The sequence below is a fragment of the Mirounga angustirostris genome, unplaced genomic scaffold (genome assembly GCF_029215605.1).
Source record: "Mirounga angustirostris isolate CCGP_5_RB_7025 unplaced genomic scaffold, mMirAng1.0.hap1 SCAF_2, whole genome shotgun sequence".
Classification (NCBI taxonomy): domain Eukaryota; kingdom Metazoa; phylum Chordata; class Mammalia; order Carnivora; family Phocidae; genus Mirounga; species Mirounga angustirostris.
The window spans coordinates 104,607,744-104,629,360 of record NW_026991710.1 but is presented as its reverse complement, the minus strand read 5'-3'; the positions used below and the strand labels follow the sequence as shown (position 1 = coordinate 104,629,360).

Sequence of the window (21,617 nt, the reverse complement as noted above, 5' to 3'; positions counted from 1 at the left end):
CCCCGTGAACCCTGCCCTACAAACGATTTACATGAACTACAAAATCATGAGATATGATAAAAATATAAATAAAATTAATATATTAAAATTTTAGAACACTAAATAAAATTATTATTGTTTGAATCCTCATTTTAGGCATAGTTGGTTATTTAACAGCAGGTAGCCACAATAGGGCTATGTGTTAATATTACAGACTTCCTAGCAAAATTAAGCATTATATTCATTTAATCCAAAGACTGTTTCATGAGAAAAACAATCAGAATTTACAAAGGGAAATGTACTGACCTGATAACTGCATTTGTTGAAGCATCAGCATCTGAGGCATTTACCAATAACACATCTGTTCCAGTTGGTGCATCTTCAGAAATTGTGGTGAAATACATTTTACTGGCAAAAGTGGGGACATTATCATTGACGTCATCTACTATGACACTGATTGTTCCAGTTCCAGTCAGGGCAGGGGATCCTAGAAGGAAAAGAAAATCGAGTTTTTAATGTTTATAAATAACAAAGATAATAGCAAATTTAACAATGACTCATTGGTAGATAGCACTACTGAAGAGACTTTAGAAAACATCTCAAAGTGAAATTTCTAAAGGCTACAAGCAGTGGAGTGATTTTTAATTTTGTTACAAGAAAAGTATCAAAAACTAATGATGTACTATATGTTGGCTAACTGAACATAATTAAAAAATTGATTCAGATGATAAAAAAGAAAGAAAATATTTTCATTTATAAACTAGTATTTCAAATCTTTCCTGGTGATACTGCACAAAAAGAGTATGTCAACCTCTCGTTCTATTTTAAAGGTGCTGATTCAGCAATGCAGAACACAACAACATCATTTAAACACCACAAAAGAGGCACTGCTGGTTTCTCTGAAATTCCATTAAAATAGCTCAGTCCAGATTTGGAGAATATCCATGGGCACTGAATAGCTGGCCAACTGACAAGGCAAGAAAGCTAAATTCCTAGTCGTGACTATCAATGTTAATATAAAAAATTTGGGTTTCTAAGTCTTTAGATCCCCTTTTCTGTACTAATATTTGTTTGTAAAGGAAAAAGATAAAGCTTCAAGTGATGTCTCAAAACCACAACCTTCCACTTGTTGGAAATAACATGTCAATGAGCTAACTTAGAATTACTTTTGTTACATTTATTTACTATTTAATATAAATGTGAAACAGTTCTTTTTTATTTCTTGTTCCAGTTCTGTTATCAACATATAATGAAAAGCCAACATTTAACAAAACCTTGGCGTACATTGCCTGTGCTATGCAAAGTTAACAGACTCTTTGTGGTGATGTGAATCAGATGCCGTATTTGGTTAGATTCTGTAGGTTGTCCCACAACTAAAAGTCAAATCAACTGCCTTTAGATGCATTTTCAAAATCATTTTTCAAATTTTAACTTCTCTAAATAAAAACAATAGAGCTCTGTTTAACTGTGTTTATCTAAAATGAAACAAAGCCCTGAACACTCTCCTTTTCTGTTTAAAATATTAAAACTTTTTCCCATGAAAATTATTTCTTCTTATATGAAGTTTAAATTCTACTTATTTCTAGCACTCAACACTTTTTTAAAAAAGCCATCCATTCACTGACTCATTCATTTCTCTGTAAAATTTTTATGGTGTGACCTTTTACTCTCACAGAACGGTGTTGCGATTCACAACCTTCTATATTCTTTTTTCTAGTAATCTTGTGATTTGCTGATATTTCCTTTACTACTATTTAAACTTTTTCTATGTTCTTATATTGTACTTACTGATGGCCTGATACCAAGCCAGCTCGTATGCTCAAACGTATAGGAACCAAAATCAGCAAACTGGAAAATTATGGACCCCAGTGGGTTTGGTGATCTGTTATTTTTGTGCTCTATACAAGGAAGCTCAGACTATGTTAGATGAAAATGTGCATGACCAGTTGAGCTGGGCACTGTAATGAAGCATGATCATTCCCAGAAACCTATGCAATTAAATTTAGGCTACATGGTGATAATTATTGCCATATATATCTTTCTCGGTAAGATATTTTACATTAAGCATTCTATTTACACTAACATATTTTTAAATTCGTGACTGCCAAAGTCTTATCTTTTATTTCATTTTATTATTTATTTATTTATTTGTTATTTATTTATTTATTTATTTATTTATTTATTTTTATTTTTGAGGGGGGGGGGAGAGAGAGTGCACATGTGGTGAGGGAGGAGCAGAGGGAGAGGAAGAGAGAGAATCCTAAGCAGGCTCCCCGGGGAGCACAGAGCACAATGCAGGGCTTGATCTCACAACCCCAAGATCATGATCCAAGCCAAAATCAAGAGTCAGAAACTTAACTAATTCAGCCAGGCGTCGTAAGTCTTACCTTTCAGATGTTTGATTTTATACTAAAGGGAAGAAAATTAGTCCTCACTATTGCTTATGTGTATAATTAACTACAAACTTACTAAAATAGTATAATTGCCTTTTCACTAGTCACTTAGTGTAAATAATGGTAAAATGATTTCACAAATATTTCACACACAAAATAGATTTGGAGGTATTATAAACACTGGAGAAGCACATCAAAATAAGACTTTAAAAATTTCACTCAACACATTAATAATGATTATATCAAGTGCTTATTGAGTCCTTAGGTATGCAAGTACTGGTTTAAGAAGTTGACATAGATTATCTTGTCTAATCTCATCAGTTAGTACTTCTGCTCTCTCCATCTTATGTTTAAATAAGCTGATGATTAGGTTAAATGACTTTTCAAGGCCATAGATATAGTGAGGAAGCTGGGATTTAACCCACGTGACTTGGATGTGAAGATGTTTGCCACTGGCAAAAAGCTGGAAGGTGTTGTTAGTATCTGGACAGGTGCCACTCAGGGAAATGTGCTCGGACTTTGGACAATCTGGGCCCAGAAAACAACACAAGTCATGAGTTGGAGGAAAAGGCGCATCTGTGAGGGAACTTAGTTATTTGCCAGTTGATGTTTGTGGGGTATTTGGAGACAATAATCTTGTCAGAGATTTTGAATTTCTTTTTTTTTTTTTTTAATTATGTTATGTTAGTCACCATACAATACATCATTAGTTTTTTTTGTTGTTGTTCTTTATGCCACTGATTTTTTTTATTATGTTATGTTAATCATCATACTTTACATCATTAGTTTTTGATATAGTGATCCACGATTCATTGTTTTCGTATAGCACCCAGTGCTCCGTGCAGTATGTGCCCTCCTTAATACTCATCACCGGGCTAACCCATTCCCCCACCCCCTCCCCTCTAGAACCCTCAGTTTGTTTCTCAGAGTCCATTGTTTCTCATGGTTCATAGAGATTTAGAATTTCTCACAAGAGTCATGTTAAAGCTAACTACATATCTTCGGGGTATTATTGATGACCAATGTTTGGCCTAAATCTCTTATGTGTGTTTAATTATATATAATTTGGTGAAATGGAAGTTAAATATCTGCATCATGTTAGTATCTCTTCCTCTGGTTACACTGAAAAAATGTAAGTAGAGGATATCTATGCTTTAATGTGAGCGAAAGAGGCTGTCATGGGAAGATGAGTGTGTATACTATGATGAATTGAGAGAGGGAATAACTAAATCAATGTCCTAGAAGCAAAGGATAGGAGGAGATGGAGGGCTCTTTCATATCTTCTACTGACATTGAACTCTACTCACTAAGTTTCAGTCTCCTTATCTGTAAAATGGGAATAATAAGCACAGAACCTACCCCAAAGAAGTATTGAGGGAAATGTAACATGCTTAGCAGAGTGACTGGCACATGGTTAAAATGCATTCTTTATTACTCCTTTTTCTTGTATTTGCTTTAGAAACAAGAAAAATTAAAAACTGACTTATAGAAGGTTCGTTTTTAAATCTCACAGATTTCAATATCATAATTCCCAGGATTTTTGTTCCCCAACAAAACTTCTGAGTCAGTTATATAATAATATTTTAGGAAAATATTTGAGCCATCCTTTCCTCTTAATGATTCTTTTGTAGTATAACAATATGAGACACTTAGCTTTCAAAACTTTCATAGTTTTGTGGAGGACATGTTGCTTGAAAATTTAAAAATAAAAAATTTGATAACTTACAGTGAGAGTTTAAAGAAGACCTACATATTTCTGGTATACACATTGCTCTCTAATCAACAATATATACTTAAACTTGTTAAGAAATAACCCAGTAACTGCCAACCAAAGGTTTTGTCTTTGGTATTCTAAAGTGTCTGATGACACACATATGGAAAACCACATAAAATGATGACTAACTCATTTGGTCAGGAACATGTGATTTCTTCCTTTGTCTATAAACTACATAAATGTTGTTGCTGATATGTCTTCTGAATCAGTAAGCAAAAAGAGAAAAAACATTGTTTATGCAGGAAAATGTTCAGCAAGTTTAATCTCACTGTCTTCATACCCGAGAAGGCCTAATTTTCCAGAAGATTTTAAAAGCACACCAGTAACAACAGATGGTCCTGGCTTGAGAAGCAGCCACATAGATGGTTAAATTTGGTTAGATTCTGTGGGTTGTCCCACAACTAAAAGTCAAATCAACTGCCTTTAGATGCATTTTCAAAATCATTTTTTCAAATTTTAATTTCTCTAAATAGAAACAGTAGAGATCATATCAACATGGGGACTCTTCTCAAGCAAAGAATGATCCCCAGATTCCCCTACTCTCCCCTTAGTAGCCACCACAACTCACTTTATCAGTACTTAGGGTTCTCTTCCTATTTTCTTCATGAACTGATAGAGTGAACCACAATTTCTCCAGTGGTCTCCCTTTCTTGTTGCCCCAAAGGATGTGCATGCAGGTCTCATCTACTTTTTTCAGTTTTACAAGGAAAGCTTACAAACACATTGTTCTAACTTTCTAAGTATTTTACTGAGATTTAACTAACCCTACATTTGAATTCTGCCTCCAATATATTTTACTTTTGTTCTTGGGAATGGGGCCTACCACCATACACCCAGATCCCGCCTCATTTTTTTCTACTGATAGTGTGAGCTCTGGAAGTCACTACCTCTCAACTTTAAGCAGGAAGATGAAATCAAGAAAGAAATATGGAATCCCCTCTGATTTCAAATAAGTTTCATTTCTATATCACTCATCTCAGATGAAAGACACAAGTTCCCTAGTCATTGGCCCACACAAATCTTAGCCTGTCCTCTTACCTACTAATTGAATAATGAAGTCATGTTTTCATTGTTGCTTTTCTGTGTTTGCTTGTTTTTATACTCTACCTCTTAACTGTGTGAAGAAGTGGTCCAGGGTCTTTATGTTCCTGTTTCCTAACATCTTTCTGTTATATTCCTTGTGAAGTGCTACACAGTGCTTACTATTACTTTATCTTTAGTCCAGAACTTTCTGTTGACTCCAGGCTGGTACATGCAACTGACTACCTGTTGTCGCCTCTTGCAAGTTGCCAAAAAAGCCTCAACACTCCTATGTCAAAAAATGAAATATCAATTATTCTGGGTAAACTTAGCCCATATTTTTTATCTATAAATGGAAATATAAATGAATATATACACATACTTGTATATATATATATATATTGTTGAATACTTACTTGAAATCAGATATATATGGTATATATACATATATGGATCTTTTGTATGTATTACTCATTTAATATACAGATTCCATGATGTAGGTATTGTTTAATTTTTTTGATGAAAAATTAGACTCAAAGAATTTAAGCAATTTATTTACATTCAGCCATAGTGGAAAGAGCAAGCCAATTTTGAACTCTTAAAAAAATCTTTTTTTAGTTCATTGGGCTCAGATAAACTATGCCATTCTTATTACAGATGTTTCACTCTATATTATCATTACTATCAGTGCACTTCTGCCATATCCTCTATTAAGTTATAAGCTAATTGAGAGCAAGATAATTTTATTTAATTCATCTTTATATAAACCCATAATGCATACCATTAGGCCGTGTCCTCGTTCTGTAGTCTTTTCCTTTGATTCTTTATATGAAATCTGGTCTAGTGACTGGCTGAAAGTTCAAAGAGCTGAATACTTCTAGAAATATACATCTGGGAATACAGGCCTTAGCCTAAGCCTGGGGTCAGAGAACAAGACTGCAGACAAAGGTCAAAGTTTTGGAGATAGTCTACTACTTATAAACAGAGGGTCCCAATTAATCCTGAGTCCTAGGAGAAGAATCAGAATACGAGGGGCCAATGTTTAGTTTGAATAGATCTGATAATGATGAATTATATAGGCAGTGGCGTAATAGGGCAAGATTTTTCAATTTCATCTGGGATTGATTTATGAAAAACAGATGCAATCAGAAAGAAGAGGCAGGATGTAATGACACAGACTCCTAGTGGATGATGGGGGGCCAATGAAAAGGGTTGAAGATACAAATGAAATAAAAAGTTAAGGTCTCAAATTTGTAACCGTGGAGGCTAGGAGGTGCAGTGGACATTTCAAATATAATTATGAGTCAAAAGATAAAAAGAACTTCAAATTTCATTTTGTAAAATTTTATGTATTGTATATATACACATTCATGTGTATACATATGTATATATGTATATACATATACATATAAATGTAAAATAAACATGAATAAATTGATAGAAACCTGAAATTTTTATTTATTTATTTATTTATTTTAAACAAAGAGAATTTTTTTTTTTTAAGATTTTATTTATTTGTTCATGAGAGACAGAGAGAGAGAGGCAGAGGGAGAAGCAGGCTCCCAAGGAGCAGGGAGCCCAATGCGGGACTCGATCCCAGGACCCTGGGATCATGACCTGAGCCGACGGCAGACGCTTAACCATCTGAGCCACCCAGGCGCCCGAAACCTGAAATTTTTAAAGCAAATAGCAAACAATGCACATGATTCTGAAAAGCATTCTTAAAAGTGTGTGAAAATAAATTACGTCCACGGAGAAAGAATATTCACAGCTTAATCTTCTGAAAATCCATGCTACTGTGGGTAGTTCCATGCTTTGTCTGAGTTATACTCTATATTTTTGAATTTGGGAAATTATTAAGTAAATTAAATAAGCATTAAGCCTTTTAACACTGGTGGCTTAATAAGCTCAAATATATCAAGATAAAGTTCAAGGTAATTTATAATAAGATGTTAAAAAGAAAAAAGTTTCAGACAACTACTCTATCAGAAAATACATCTTTAGTAAGTGTAATAAATGAATCTAAATGAGTAATTAAAGTTCAAACTGCAGGGAGATTACATTTTTTATGTTAGCCCTTATAAATTAAACATACTTTTGTGAAATATGAAAAACTGTTCCGCAGAAATAAAAATTTTTGCCTAACTGAAATCTGTTGCTTTGCAACAAAGCCGACTTCATTCTTGACATCAAACATTTGGTGAATGGGTCCTCTGACTGGGTGTGTGTTTGTTAGTAAAGTATTAGCTTCTTTTTTTCTTTCCCAGGAAGTAAACATGGTTTTCTCACAGTTCGTAAGCCATCCACTGAAAATGCACTGAATTTCAGCCATTCTATAACAACATTGGAACTTTTGTGGTGAGATTTAAATCTGAATTCAGCAAATGTATAAAGCAAATAAGTATGGAACATTTAAATATGACCGGAAGTTTAATATTTTAGAAATTACATTTTATAATGTAATTTATTTCTGCTAATTAGTTCTACAAATATATTTATATCAATTAGGTATATATATGCTTAGATAACACCTGATTTTTAAATTATCTCTGCAGGAATCCTTATCAAAAACACTATATTTCGGGGTGCCTGGGTGGCTCAGTGGGTTAAGCATCTGCCTTCAGCTCTGGTTATGATCCCAGGGTCCTGGGATCGAGCCCCGCGTTGGGTTCCCTGCTCCACAGGGAGCCTGCTTCTCCCTCTGCCTACCTTTCTGCCTACTTGTGCTCTCTCGCTCTGTCAAATAAATAAATAAAATCTTTAAAAACAAAACAAACACAAAATACTATATTTCCTTGATTTTTTTTTTTTTTTTTTTTTTTTTTTTTTTTTTTATTCATGAGAGACAGAGCGAGAGAGAAAGGCAGAGGGAGAAGCAGGCTCCCAAGGAGCAGGGAGCCCGATGCGGGACTCGATCCCAGGACTCTGAGATCATGACCTGAGCCGAAGGCAGACGCTTAACCATCTGAGCCACCCAGGCGCCCTCCTTGATAAATTCTTATACTAAATAGAGGTGATAAGTAAAATTAAAGCAACTATATAATAATGTTATGAAAATGACATGGAAAAGTTGTACAACCATGTGAATGTACTTAATGCTGTTGAACGGTACACTTAAAAGTAATTAAAATGGTAATTACGTTTTATATATATATTACCACAATTAAAAAATTTTATAAAGCCATACGTAATGTTAATAAAATATTTTATCCTGCACAAAAAGTAGGTCTTGAGGAATTACTTTTTAGAGGATATTAAAAAAAATCCTCAACCCCTGTTAAAACTCTGAGACACCAAGGCTGCCTTCAAAGGCTAAACACAACCTTCCTCCTGCCTACTTAGTGGAAATATTGAATTACATATTTATGAAATAATCATAAAAAATAGGCTACAAAATGATTATGTTTTAACAGGATAAAATTAAAGGACTTTTGAAAAGAAAAAAAAAACTAACAATGAGATCAACTTAGTTTTTATGATACTTAATGTTTATCTTTTATAACATACACATTTTCCTTTCCATTGCAAATAGTTTATTTCCATTTCAACGTTGGGTCCTTTGTCTACTTATATCTATGGCTTATATGAAATTATTTTATTAAATTTTAATTCTATGCAACATAATGACAATTCTAACTCTTATTTAACAGAATTTTGGAGGTTAAATCATGTTTTGGTATTTGTATCTTATGAATAGATAAATGAAATTCTACAGAGGAAATATTTTTCCTACTAAAGAGTAGTTGATTTAAAGAAAAGTATATAAATAAATAATTTATAATAACACTTATGTCACTAACAGATATGGTACAAAGCCTTACTAGAAATAAGTGGAAGTAAAATAATCATCAGTTATCAACCTTGGAAACAAAATTCTCATCTAGGACAAATATTTTGTTAAAGTAACCTTATTTGGCCCAAGATGGAGTCATTCATGCTAAGCCTCCCATCAGCAAACCAGAACTTAAAACTAAGTTTCTGTGTTTGGGGTTTCTCCCAGAAACAGAGGCCTACGTCAACCAACCAGCCCTTGCCTCTTCAGCACAAATCACCTCAACTGACTCCAAATCTCCTCATGTGCCATATAGGGAAAGTAACCTCGCTTTAATCAGTCAGCAAATGCCTAGTATAATGTCCTTGTTTCTGCTCACCTCGTCTATATGAATCTCTTGCCTTGTACAGCTCTGCGAAGGTTCCTTCTATTAGATTGGATACTGCTTGATTTCATGAATTGCTGAATTAAAGCTTACTAGATCAGTAAATTGTTTGTGGAAAGACTTTCCTTCAACAACTCAGATGGAAATAACCAAAACTGCCTTAGACTCAAATATGAAAGCAAGTTAAATGCAATTAATTTTTAGTAATTGAAGATAATCCTGGTTCTATCTGATTTATGGAATCACTGGTGCCTTATGGAAAGTTTTCTAGCAATTTTCATTATTAAAAATGTTCATCATAACAGACAAGGCAAGCTCTTCTCCAACATTTTCCCACAAATAATGCTGACAAAATGCCATCTTTCTGGAACATTTAAAAAAAACAACTATCTTCAGATGTAATATGTCATATTCCACATTTCTGAGCTCTCTTTTGATTATAGAGCCATTTGTAATGCAATGACTGTCTCAACCAAACAATGTGACAGATAGCATTAATTCAAATGTCATCATATCTTCACCAAGAAAATAAAACATGGTGATTAGCCCTTTTAGCTTTCAGAATCAACTTTTGCAAAAGCATCATGTTTCCCCTCCATTAAAAAGTAATTTTCTACCCCTGTATAAGAATGAAGTTTAGTCCTTCTTTCAGTCAGATGATAAATGCCCTTAATTAGAAATGCTAATAACTGAACTTTTCCCCTCAGACCTATTAGTTATGCTGACACATAGATGCTTCATAACTAAACTTTTTGGCCAAATCTATATCCAGAATATCTCTATATCCCTTTTTATATATTAGACTAAGAACAAATAAAGAATAATGTATTTAATTTGTGCACTGATTAATTTCCCACCCCCAAATTAAATGCAAACGTGAGCACACAGCCCAACTGAATCATCGTATGTATATGTACGTGTGTATCATACATATTGTATATTCTTAGTAAAATATCTAACATTTGTTTTGCACTTTATAAAACTTTAGATACACATTTCCTGATTTGAAGAGAATATCAATCCTTTGATTTCAAATTTATGAATATTCTTATTTTGCAAGCTGTTTTAATGGCTGAAAACCACAAGTTGTTTTTTTTATAAACCAATGGTTTTTTTTTAATATAAAAATAACATTTAATCCAGAGAGAAGAAATTCTTATGAACATGGTCTATACAAAACATATCACAAGTAGGTAAGTTAATATGTGGGAAGCAGTGAGTAATGGTCAAGAAATGTTCTCCTTGCCCAGGTTTACCAGTTTTGAATCCTGTTTTCACTGAAAAACAGCTGCATGCTTAAGTCAAGTTGCTTACCTTCTCTGATACTCAGGGTTTTTGTTTTTCTTTTAATGCATAAAATTGGAATAAAAGTATCTAATTTACAGGGCTGTGATGAAATTAAATGAGACGATATAGTGTAAAATTCTGGCACATACAAGCACTCAGTATGCCCAGAATGGAGAGCATCTAAAGTTTATGACTCCATGTTGTCTCTACCCCAGTGTCTTTCATGAGAACTAAACTTCTATATCTATCTACCTGGCATCTCCACTGTTTATCTCAGATCTAAAATATACTATATCCAAAAAATAGTTCTTGATAATTTATCCTAAAATTCTCTCTCTCCATCTCCAAATTTCCAAGGCAAATATTCTAGGACTCCTGTTTGTCTCATCTCTTTTCCTTAACTTCCCACACCTCCAATCTCATTATCAAGTCCCACTGGCTCAATCTTTAAAATGGATAAGAAATTTCGTTCCTTCACCCCACCTCCACACTGTCACCTAATTTCAAACTCTATCTCAGGGATTGCCGTCATGGTCTTTTAAACACCATCTCTACTTCTGCTCTTGTTCTTCATCACTACCACAAAGCCAGATCTCTTCTCCACAAAACCAGATCTTTCCAAAGCCCCCTGTCACTCCCTGTCCCAAGCCCTAACAAGGCTTCACCTTTCTCTTTGAACAAAATTAAAGTTCTTTACGCCGCCCTAAAATGTTTATGTGATCTAGCTTCTGCCTACCTCATCCTCCAAGACAGAATTTCTCTTTTTCACTGTAGTCCAGCCCTTCAGGACCTTCTGCTGTTCTTTGGGTGTGGTTAACTTGATCCCTGCCTCAGGGCTGTTTTCATCTGCAAGCAACATTATTTACCTAGATCCTCACATTTCACTTTCCGGACTATACGATCAAAAACTATACCTCCAGTTCCTCACTCTCTTGCCACTTAACCTGCTCTATTTAACTTCATAGCATCTCATATCACTCCTGGTCTATGTATTATATTTTGGGTTTTGTCTATCTTTGAGAACAGAAATTTTCACTTTTCACCATTCACCAGTACGTAGAAGAGCTGAAAGAGACTGCTCCACAAATACTTTCTGACAAAACAATATCAAGATATTTGTCACACATTAATGTAGCCCATAAAAGCATAAGTGTCTCATTGACTGTACTCAGAATTCACTTATAAGGTCTATTAAATCAGCCTCATGGTTTGATTTTAATAAATGCAAAATGACAACTGGCAGGGATAATTGGTAATATTATCATCTTCTACCTGGAAAGCCTAATGAATTTTTTTATATATTCTCCTACTTAGCAATTTAATTTGAACAATGGCTAAATTTAAGCCTATTTTCAAAAGATCAATATTGAAATTACTGATTCTAATTAATTTGACTTCACTTAAGCATATTTTGAGACATCAATTTATTTGGGAAAAAATAACAGTTAAACTTTTTATGCATTAGGAGGATACAATGAACAGCATATAAGAAGAGAAGCTTTCTTAAAATCATGTTTCTGGAAATCTATGTTATGCAGAGAGTCAGCAGATCCTGCTTCATAAATACAGTAGACGTGAGAAAGAACTCAGTTGAAAGGCAGAAATCCTTGGATATTGTTCTTGACTCTGTCACTCTTGGTCTTCAAGCTCTGGCAAACTGCCTATTTTTCCAGGCCTCACTTTTCTTATCTCAAATATAAAGAAAATGGACTGGCTCATCTCCAAGAAGGCTTCTGGCTATAAAACTACCATTTTAAGTCAGGTTTCTCTAATTTGGAAGTTTTTCATAGACCGTTCTCTTTCAAAATCCTTCCAATTTATACACTGAATTATAACTAACATTCCCCTATTGTCATATCACCTTGTTTTACTGCTTTCTCACATATTAATGCAGTTCCTTGAAAGAGTAGTGCAGATATTAATGATTCACAGATTCTAAATTCACTGGTGAGGGCAGAAGATCATCTTGAATTTAAAAAAAAACATATATCAAAAAGTTCTGGAAAAATTACTTGTATAGATGTCTATCTATTGGGATGGTATATCTAAACACCAAAATTTCTACAACGAAACTCAAAACAAGTGAATCTTTTCATATTACATGTATGTGAAGAGTCATAGGCCCTTATTATTAAGCCACATGAAGCTAAATACCATATGTATGATATAGTTTTTGTAGCTAAAAAGGTGCTTTGCGTATTTGAGAGATATGGAAGGCTCACACTTTTTTGTTTTGCGAAGCCCACATACAAAAGAACTGCCAAATGGTAACACTTCAAAAGCTCATGGTTTCTTCTTATGCAGATTTTGTATTAGTGAATCAAATTAAGAAAAGGTAGGTGGCATAACACAGAGTAGGACAAGTCCTACCTAGAAACATCTAACAGATAACAGAATTGAATAAGATCCAGAAGGTTCAGGGGAAAGTCATGAGAACATAGCTTAAACACTATTTTAAGTATTTGAAACTGAAATTAAAGCCATAAAATGCTTCAGTGGGTCCTTACATATGACTGCAATTTATCACATCACACTAAACACTCCAGAGCCTTAAACACTTGTGCTGTTTTTCAAAGAAGAGGTCAATTTGAATGACCACAACCAACATAGCAAAAACTTCTGGAATTTCAGCCATGAGTTTAAAAAGATTGGCACTTTTCCTTTTTGGTAGGTCCTTTGAAAAAATCTGCAAGTGATAAATATACAATAAACTAAAAGTATGGTAAATAAATATGAAATAACACGTATATTAAAATAACAGGGCGGTGATTAATTGGTTACTAATTATCATCATTTTTCACCCATTAAATCAGTTTTTCATTCAACAGATTTAATTAAGCACCTATTATGTCACAGGTTCTGTTCTGGGTGGTTCTGGCAATTCATTTCTTGACAAGACTTAGGAAATTTCCATTCTACTGGAAGAAGGATAGCTATTGATGGGGTAAACAAAATGCACATACTCATTTATTATTTATAAGCATACAGTTTCAGATAATAATGTTAAGACAAAATCACAACAAGGTAGGGTGCCTGGGTGATTCATATGGTTAAGCGTCTGCCTTCAGCTCAGGTCATGATCCCGGGGTCCTGGGATCGAGTCCCACATCAAGCTCCCTGTTCAGCTGAGAGCCCTCTTCTCCCTCTCCTTTTGCCTGCCGCTCTGCCTACTTGTGCTCTCTCTCTCTCTGTCAAATAAATAAATAAATAAAATCTTAAAAAAAAAATCACAACAAGGTAAAGTGATAGAGAGTGACACTGGAGAGAGGGGATTACATTAGATTGGTAGTCAGATAAATTGTTTCTGAGAAGTTGACATCTCACCTAGATATAACAACAAAATGAGCAAGACATGATGTGTCTGACCGTAAAAAAAAAAAAAAAAAAAAAAAAAAAGCCAGCTATAGAGTAGAACACTCCAGATAAAGAGAAGCACATGGGCACAGGGGAAAAGGCAGGACAAGGTTGGCATTTTTAAATTAAAAGAGGGCAGATTAACTGGCATTAGCAATTTGCAATAAAAGTTTGACAAGTACTCTCCAGAAGCAAGCCACTGGACTGGCAGCATTTGTGAATTTTGGTGTGGCAAATACTTCCACACTGGCCGATTTCAACCCATCAACCTGATGACACTGAATGCAGAGCTGGGAGGTGACCATGGCTGAGCCTGCCCAGGGCTCGAGGGAAGGCGCCTGATGAAGGCGGCAGTGGGTGGAGAGAGAGGAGGTCAGACAGGTGGACAGAGGCCAGGTCATTTAATGCCATGTGTCAATGGTGAGAAATTCAGGCTTTATTCTTAGAAACCACTGAAGGGTTCTCAAGCAAGCGATGGGGCATGATGATCTGATTTATAGTTTCAAAGTTCATGAGCTGCTTGTTGGAGAATGTACTTTGGGGAGAAAAGTTAGGCAGTTAGAGAGCTATTATATTAGCCCTGGCTTAGACCAAAGTGGTGGTAGTAGAAATGAAGAAAAGTGGATAAATTTAGGACATTTTGGATATTTTTTTTAAGGCAGAGTCTACTTGTCAAGGGACTTGTTCAATGTGGGGTACAGAGAAAGAGGAACAAAGAATAATAACAACAATTGGGAACTTGTGGAAACAGAGCAATTTATGGAGGGTAGGGAGTAGTTAGAGTCAAAAGGTTTTGTTTGGCCTTACTGAGCTTCAGATGTTCAGCAAACATGCTGACTAATATTAAAAGCTAAACTAAGTCATTCTCTTATTTATTTCTGCCAATAAGCTTTTTGTGTAGAAATTAGTATATTCATTTTATCAATATGAACATGAAGGTAAACTTATGCCAGGTTATGTAGCTAGGAAATGGCAGAGGTGAGATTTGAGCCTCAGTTTAACTACAGAGCTATGTATTTACCTCAGGATATACTTCCATTTTGCAAATTAATTCTCTGATTTAATGTTTTAAGTGTATTGTTCTAGGTTCCCTGATAATTCTGTGCAACTTACTATATTAAAATCATATTATTTTATTTATTGCACATATAAGACAATGATAAGGAAAACTCTTCTAAGGAAGGCTACTTGAGAATAGAATGCCAAACCATGTGAAGGGCACTAACTGCTTTAAAGTCAGCTGCCCTCTTAGAAGGAACCACATAGTGATGAGTTCTCTGCAGGACCTTCATTACTGTGCCAAGTTGAAACTTTAGCTTCAAAAAATTTGTACTTGAGAGGTGCCTGGGTGGCTCAGTCGGTTAAGCGTCAGCCTTCAGCTCAGGTCATGATCCTAGGGTCCTGGGATCGAGACCTGCATCGGGTTCCTTGCTCAGGAGAGAGTCAGCTTCTCCCTCTGCTTCAGCCTCTCCCCTCTGCTCATACTCTCTCTCTCTCTCAAACAAATAAATAAAATCTTTAAAGTTAAAAAAAAATTACTTGATACAGTACGTATTTCTGGGGGAAAAAAGTAACAGTAGGGAATACAGAATGAAGGGGGATGTTTAATTTTTAATTATAGTTAAATAAAATATTATTTTTAACTGAGTTATAGTCTCAACTCATTAAACTACCATTTAAAATTTAATCCTATAGGAAAAAACGAGGTAGAATGAGTATACTGTGTTCTGGTTTTGTTGTTTAGCAGTGTAACCTTCAGCCCCACATACATGTGATAGTGTGGTTGTAACCCATTTTAAGCAGTAGTCAGGAGTAGTTAGAGAGTTTCCAGATGTGCTACTTGATATCTGTGCTGTCAGTAAATAAAAATATGAGAGTGGAATGCTAATATTTTCTCAATATTCAAAGATTTAAAGTTTTGCTAATAAAAATAAATACATAAAAATGAATAAATAAACCCTGCTGATTCAATTATTGCCATATTGCCAAAGTTGACTCATTTTTGGGTTGCCATCAGGTAAGAATTTTTAAAAAGCAAAGGAAAAGTGATTTGTGACCTAGAATAAAACTGTCAATTTTTTTTTCTTACTTAGACTACTTTGATATTTTCCTGGTTCTTAAAATGCTGCAAATTTGAGAATACCATGACATGTGGGATCTAAAAGCTGCCATATTTTTCTGAATTTTCTCATGTCGCCTACCAATTTGACTTTTAAATCTAAGCATTTAATCTGTATTTTAAATCCTGTGTCAGAAACTTCATTGTTGGAATACAGGATTAAATGGTAGATTCTGAAACCTGATATCTCAAACTCACATAAAAGTGGTTTATTTGTGATACCCAAAGTATGAGAATGAATTGAACATAAAATCATAGTCACATATGAGTTTTAATGACTTTAAAATAAGTTAGTCCTTTCCTATACAATTTCTGATTGTTTTCTATGTGATCTATATTAGGTGATCTTCAGACACCTAACTGAATACTTCTCCATTAGCTTCAGACACATCAGTTCATTTCAGGGCAACTCAAAAAAAAAAAAAAAAAAAAAAAAAAAAAGAGCTCTCATAAAAATCTGTGCTTTGGGACAAAGTTCAGTCAATTCTCTAATTTCCAGGGCCACCAAAATGCTGAATCTCATTTATGCCTCCCATCATGTTCCCTAACACCATACTTAAGGCTCTGAATGACAAACTTCCAAATTCCTTAATTTTACTGATAATGTGAATTTCCATAACTCATAACTCTGTTATCTCAATATTGGGCAGAATCAACACACACCTAGTCTTCGCATTTCTCATGTAATGGCAATAATCCTTCATAGAAATTAGAGTTATAATTCTATTATTTGTCCTTACATTAAGAATCCTAGGTCCCTAATTTTCCTCAGGCTCAAGGCTCGTGGCACCAGGAACTCACACAGTCTGGCTCCCTGGAACCAGCTTGGTTCCTCACAGTCTGTACATTTAGAGCATTGTTCTATTGAATCTCCTCCTCATGAAAGCTCCTCCTAACAGGCTCATTCACCTATGTCTATTAGAAGAAAACACTTTTAGCTCTATCAATACAAGTTTTCTTTTTCTTTTTTTTCTTTTTCCTAATGAAATGTCCCTTCTATATTGTCATTTTGATGGAGAAACAGTACCACAAGTCCTGGTTAAGTTTGTTGGTCAGTCCACAAAATAAGGAGTTAACTATGATTTGGCTGAACTACAGTTTTAAAAATCTGTGGTCTTCTTGAATGGTGAAATACTTACTACATAACATATTCTTTGGAAGTTTGAAAATAAATCTCTGCTACAAATAAAAACCTTTTAAAGTAGTAAAGTATAAAATGAAACAATGTGAACTGCAATTTCTAAAAAATGTTTTTTAAACCAATGCATCTATACATCTTCTAGTAAGAATACTTATGTAGTAAGGGACAGGACAAATATTTCTAAGAACTTTAAAGTATTCAAAATGCATGAATTGCCATTCTTATTAAAATCATCATTTACACACTGTGATAGGCATATTTAGTAATTTAACATATGTTGTTTCAGTCAAACCTTATAATAAACTACTTTATAGTTAATTGTCCCCATATTACTGAAGAAGACACTAAGATTGAGAGAGATGATATACCTTGCCTGAATCACAAAGAAAATTATGACAGAACCAGAATTCAAATAGATTTAAATTCAAATTAAAAGTATTTTATCATTATATCATATAGATTATTAGTGGGTTTGTTTTGCAAATAAAATAATTTTGGAAATCAATATTACTTTTTGAAATTTTACTTTACCTACACACTAAAAACACTGTATACTCTGAACTTGAAAGTCAGCTATGCTGACTGAGGTCTGAATCATACTCTGCCACATAGCTGTGTAATCCTGAGCAAATTATTTTTCTTTTTAAGATTTTATTTATTTATTTGTCAGAGAGAAGACGCAGAGGGAGAGGCAGGCTCCCGCTGAGCAAGGAGCCCAATGTGGGGCTCAATCCCAGGACCCCGGGATCATGACCTGAGCCGAAGGCAGACACTTAACCGACTGAGCCACCCAGGCATCCCCTGAACAAATTAGTTAACCACTCTGAGTTTGAGTTTACTTTAAGTCAAGTCAAAAGAACAGGTTAAGTCTTCAAGATGATGAAGAAAGTGATGTGTAGAAACTGGTTAATGTCTGTAAAACCTGGTATACTGCATGACACAGATGGCCATATATCAAAAACAAAAACAAAAACAAAAAAACAACATTCCTTTCTTCTTCACAATATCTTCCACTCCTTGACTGCATAGACACACAAAAATAATTTAAATTCTCAGAATTATGTGGTTGAAAACAGGCACTCTTGTCTACATGGTTACATTCCTTCTCTGCCATGCCTTTTGACTTAGAATGTTCCAAAGTACAAATCCTCTGATGGAGAACTTGTGGGCTGTGCCTGCCCATCCCAAGTCACCCTGCACTGCACCCCTAACTCTCACAGTCACATCCTGCTTCTCACCTGGGGATGACCTTCACGTGACTGCTGACTTAGCCAACTAGATTTCTGGTCCTGGTTTCTCCTCCCCCACTTCACCTCCACAAAAGCTATGTTTTCATGCACGCCTAGAATTGACCGCATATTTTCAGTAGTAACTGGAGAGAGAAGCTAAAACTGGGATGTTTTAGTAATAAAACCTTGGTTCTAAATATCTGACTACTAGTTTCTACTCAGTTTTATCCTCTCTTCTTTCTAGGCGACTCTTGAAATACTGGATTGATATGAGCAATGTGGTAGTGGCTGCATTTTTTTTACATGGGGATGCTTACCCTTTGTGCCTACTAACCATGAAGCAAAATACTGACTACACACATAATAAAACATGCTTCAGATCAACTTGGTTTAAGCTTTATGTGGTTACCACACCATATTCTGTTCATCAGTCCTCAGAATTTTATAGTTTACATAAAATGTAACATGGTCATCCACACATATTAAAAAAAAAAAAATACAGAGAATTGTGCTTTCTCTGTAGGTCTCAGATAATTACATTCCCAAAAGCAAATAGCAAATAATATATAAGAGCCTCCTCAATTAATAATCAGCGACACTATCATTTGAATACTGAACATAAATCTATCATTACTTGTAATCTCAAAATCTCCTGCTCTTTCATAAGTAGTGACATGAAACAATATATTGTATACTCCGGAATTGGTCATATATAACAAAAATATTAATAAATTATGTTCATCAAAAACATTTCAACAACAGTAAAAACAGCTCATTTGTAAACTCACAATTGTTCTTCTGTATCGGTATCCACACATCTACTTATCTATATAAATATATATCATATTCATGAATATAAATATATATAAACACACATACACAATTGTATATAATTTTAGGCATTTAAGGTTCCAACAAAGTGTCTTGGCTTAAAACAATTTCAACACATTTTTAAAAACTATGTCAACATTATCAAATTCTTTAATACTTAAATAATAAGTCGTGACTATGTTTTTTAAAGATTTATGTATTTATTTGAGGGGGAGGGCAGTAAGAGAGGGAGAGAGAAACCCAAGCAGACTCCATGATGAGCGTGGAGTCTGACATCAGGCTTGATCTTATGACCCTGAAACCAAGAGTTGGACATTTAACCGACTATGCCATTCAAGTACCCCAAGTTGTGACTATTATTATAAATGAATGTTACATAGGACAATGTTTCATAATTCATTACCACTCCTGGAAATCAATGATTAATTCATTCATTCAATCATTTACTCAACAAATAATTAAGCAATACACACTTTCTTCAAGGTCTAAAGTTTCTTTGACCAACTTTTAATTATTTCAATTTTGAATTAGAAGTTTCAGTATTTATAGAATCAATATATGCAAAACAAAATAATGGTAAATCTTTTTTTAATAAATTATATTTTGTACTACCTGCTATACAATGTTACATAATTACTACTTCCAGACACTAAAAGCTAACTAATGTATATTATTTTTCATTATTTTTATCATAGTCTGTTACACTGCTAACTCAATGAGAATACTGGCTCTCACTGATACTCTTTTTTGGAGCTCTGTGGGGCTTCATCAAATACCTGTTACAGCTACTTACAAAACCGAGAATACTAATGAAGTAAAACTCTGGACCCACTCTATTATCTCCATGACCAGTTAGAACCATCTGGATTTTTTTTTTTTTTAAGATTTTATTTATTTATTTGACAGAGAGAGAGAGACAGCGAGAGAGGGAACACAAGCAGGGGGAGTAGGAGAGGGAGAAGCAGGATTCCCACTGAGCAGGGGGCCCGACACAGGGCTTGGTCCCAGGATCCTAGGATCAGGACCTGAGCTGAAGGCAGACGCTTAATGACTGAGCCACCCAGGCGCCCCCATCTGGATGTTTTCAAAGCTTAAAATACTTGAAATGCCTCACGGCTCAAGTGGTAGAGTATCAGGTCATCCTCAAAGGTACTCAGATGGCTTGCTGGGCAAGGATGCATTTTGTCTTACAAGAATAGAGCTCTGTACTCAAGCCCTTACCACTTACATATTTATACACAAACTTCACGAAGCAATATGTGTGCTCTAAATCATATAGATATAATCAGAGTTCCAAGGATTAGCACATTTCAACAAATATTTAATTTCATGGTAGACAAATAGACTTTCATTTATTTATATTGTGAAGAGATTCTTCACAACCAGACAAGATTTACCTGAATCTGTAGCTGTGATCATCAAGACAAAGTGCTCCTTTGTTTCGCGGTCCAAACTCTGTATTACTCGAAGTTCTCCACTAGCTGAGAGAGTAAAAGCATTGTCTTCATTACCACCAAGTAGAACATATGAGAGTTTGCTATTAGAACCTTGATCATCATCTCTTGCCACCACCTATAGGAGAGAACAAGGCATGCCAGGAATGTGAGTAAAACTAACACACGGTCTATCACAAAGTAAAATGTACCATTAAAAAAAATGTCCTATGTACCAATATTAAAAGTTTCCAAAGGCACAATTTTAAGTTTCAAGTGAGAAATAAAAATGGTACAGAGTAAATATGTATTATTTGTGTAAAAATGTGAATAAAATCAAAGCATAGTATTTTTGGAAGGTTTCACAAAAATTTTTGACATCAGTTTCATCTAGGTAGTTGCATTTGTAAAAAGGGAAGTGAGAACAATGTAATGTTTTCATTACAATGAAAACAACAATGTTTTCAAACTTTTATATCATTTTATTTTCTTACTATGTTTAGATATTACTGTTATACTGAAACAAAATGCAAAATACACAAATATGTAAATGTGTGCAACATGATTACACACAGAAGAACATAACTGAAATACAACATTTTAATCTACGAGGAAATCAATAGGTTCTTAGGCATAATTTTCATTAACCTTTCCTTTTCAAGATTTGTTTATCTGCAGTTAAGCATTTATGAAGAGAATGAAGAAGAGGTGGGTGTAGGAGAGGGTGGACTTTTTTTTTTTTTAAGATTTTATTTATTCATTTGAGAGAGAGAGAGCACAAGCAGGGGGAGAAGCAGAGGGAGAGGGAGAAGCAGGCTCCCTGCTGAGCTAGGAGCCCGATGTGGGGCTTGATCCCAGGACCCCGAGACCATGACCCGAGCCAAAGCCAGATGCTTAACT

At 34.6% G+C, this 21,617-nt stretch overlaps 1 protein-coding gene across 2 annotated transcripts in view; it reads right to left on the bottom strand.

Moving 5' to 3' along the window:
- The window catches only part of FAT4 (FAT atypical cadherin 4), a 176,773-nt gene that overhangs the window by 52,998 nt on the left and 102,158 nt on the right, over positions 1-21,617 (bottom strand). For both annotated transcript variants that reach the window (XM_045880480.3, XM_064585034.1), the window contains 2 exons: positions 20,682-20,856; positions 286-466 (listed from right to left, as the gene is read on the bottom strand). In XM_045880480.3, the coding sequence (XP_045736436.2) occupies positions 286-466; positions 20,682-20,856 (356 nt within the window). The remainder of the gene's footprint in view (positions 1-285; positions 467-20,681; positions 20,857-21,617) is intronic.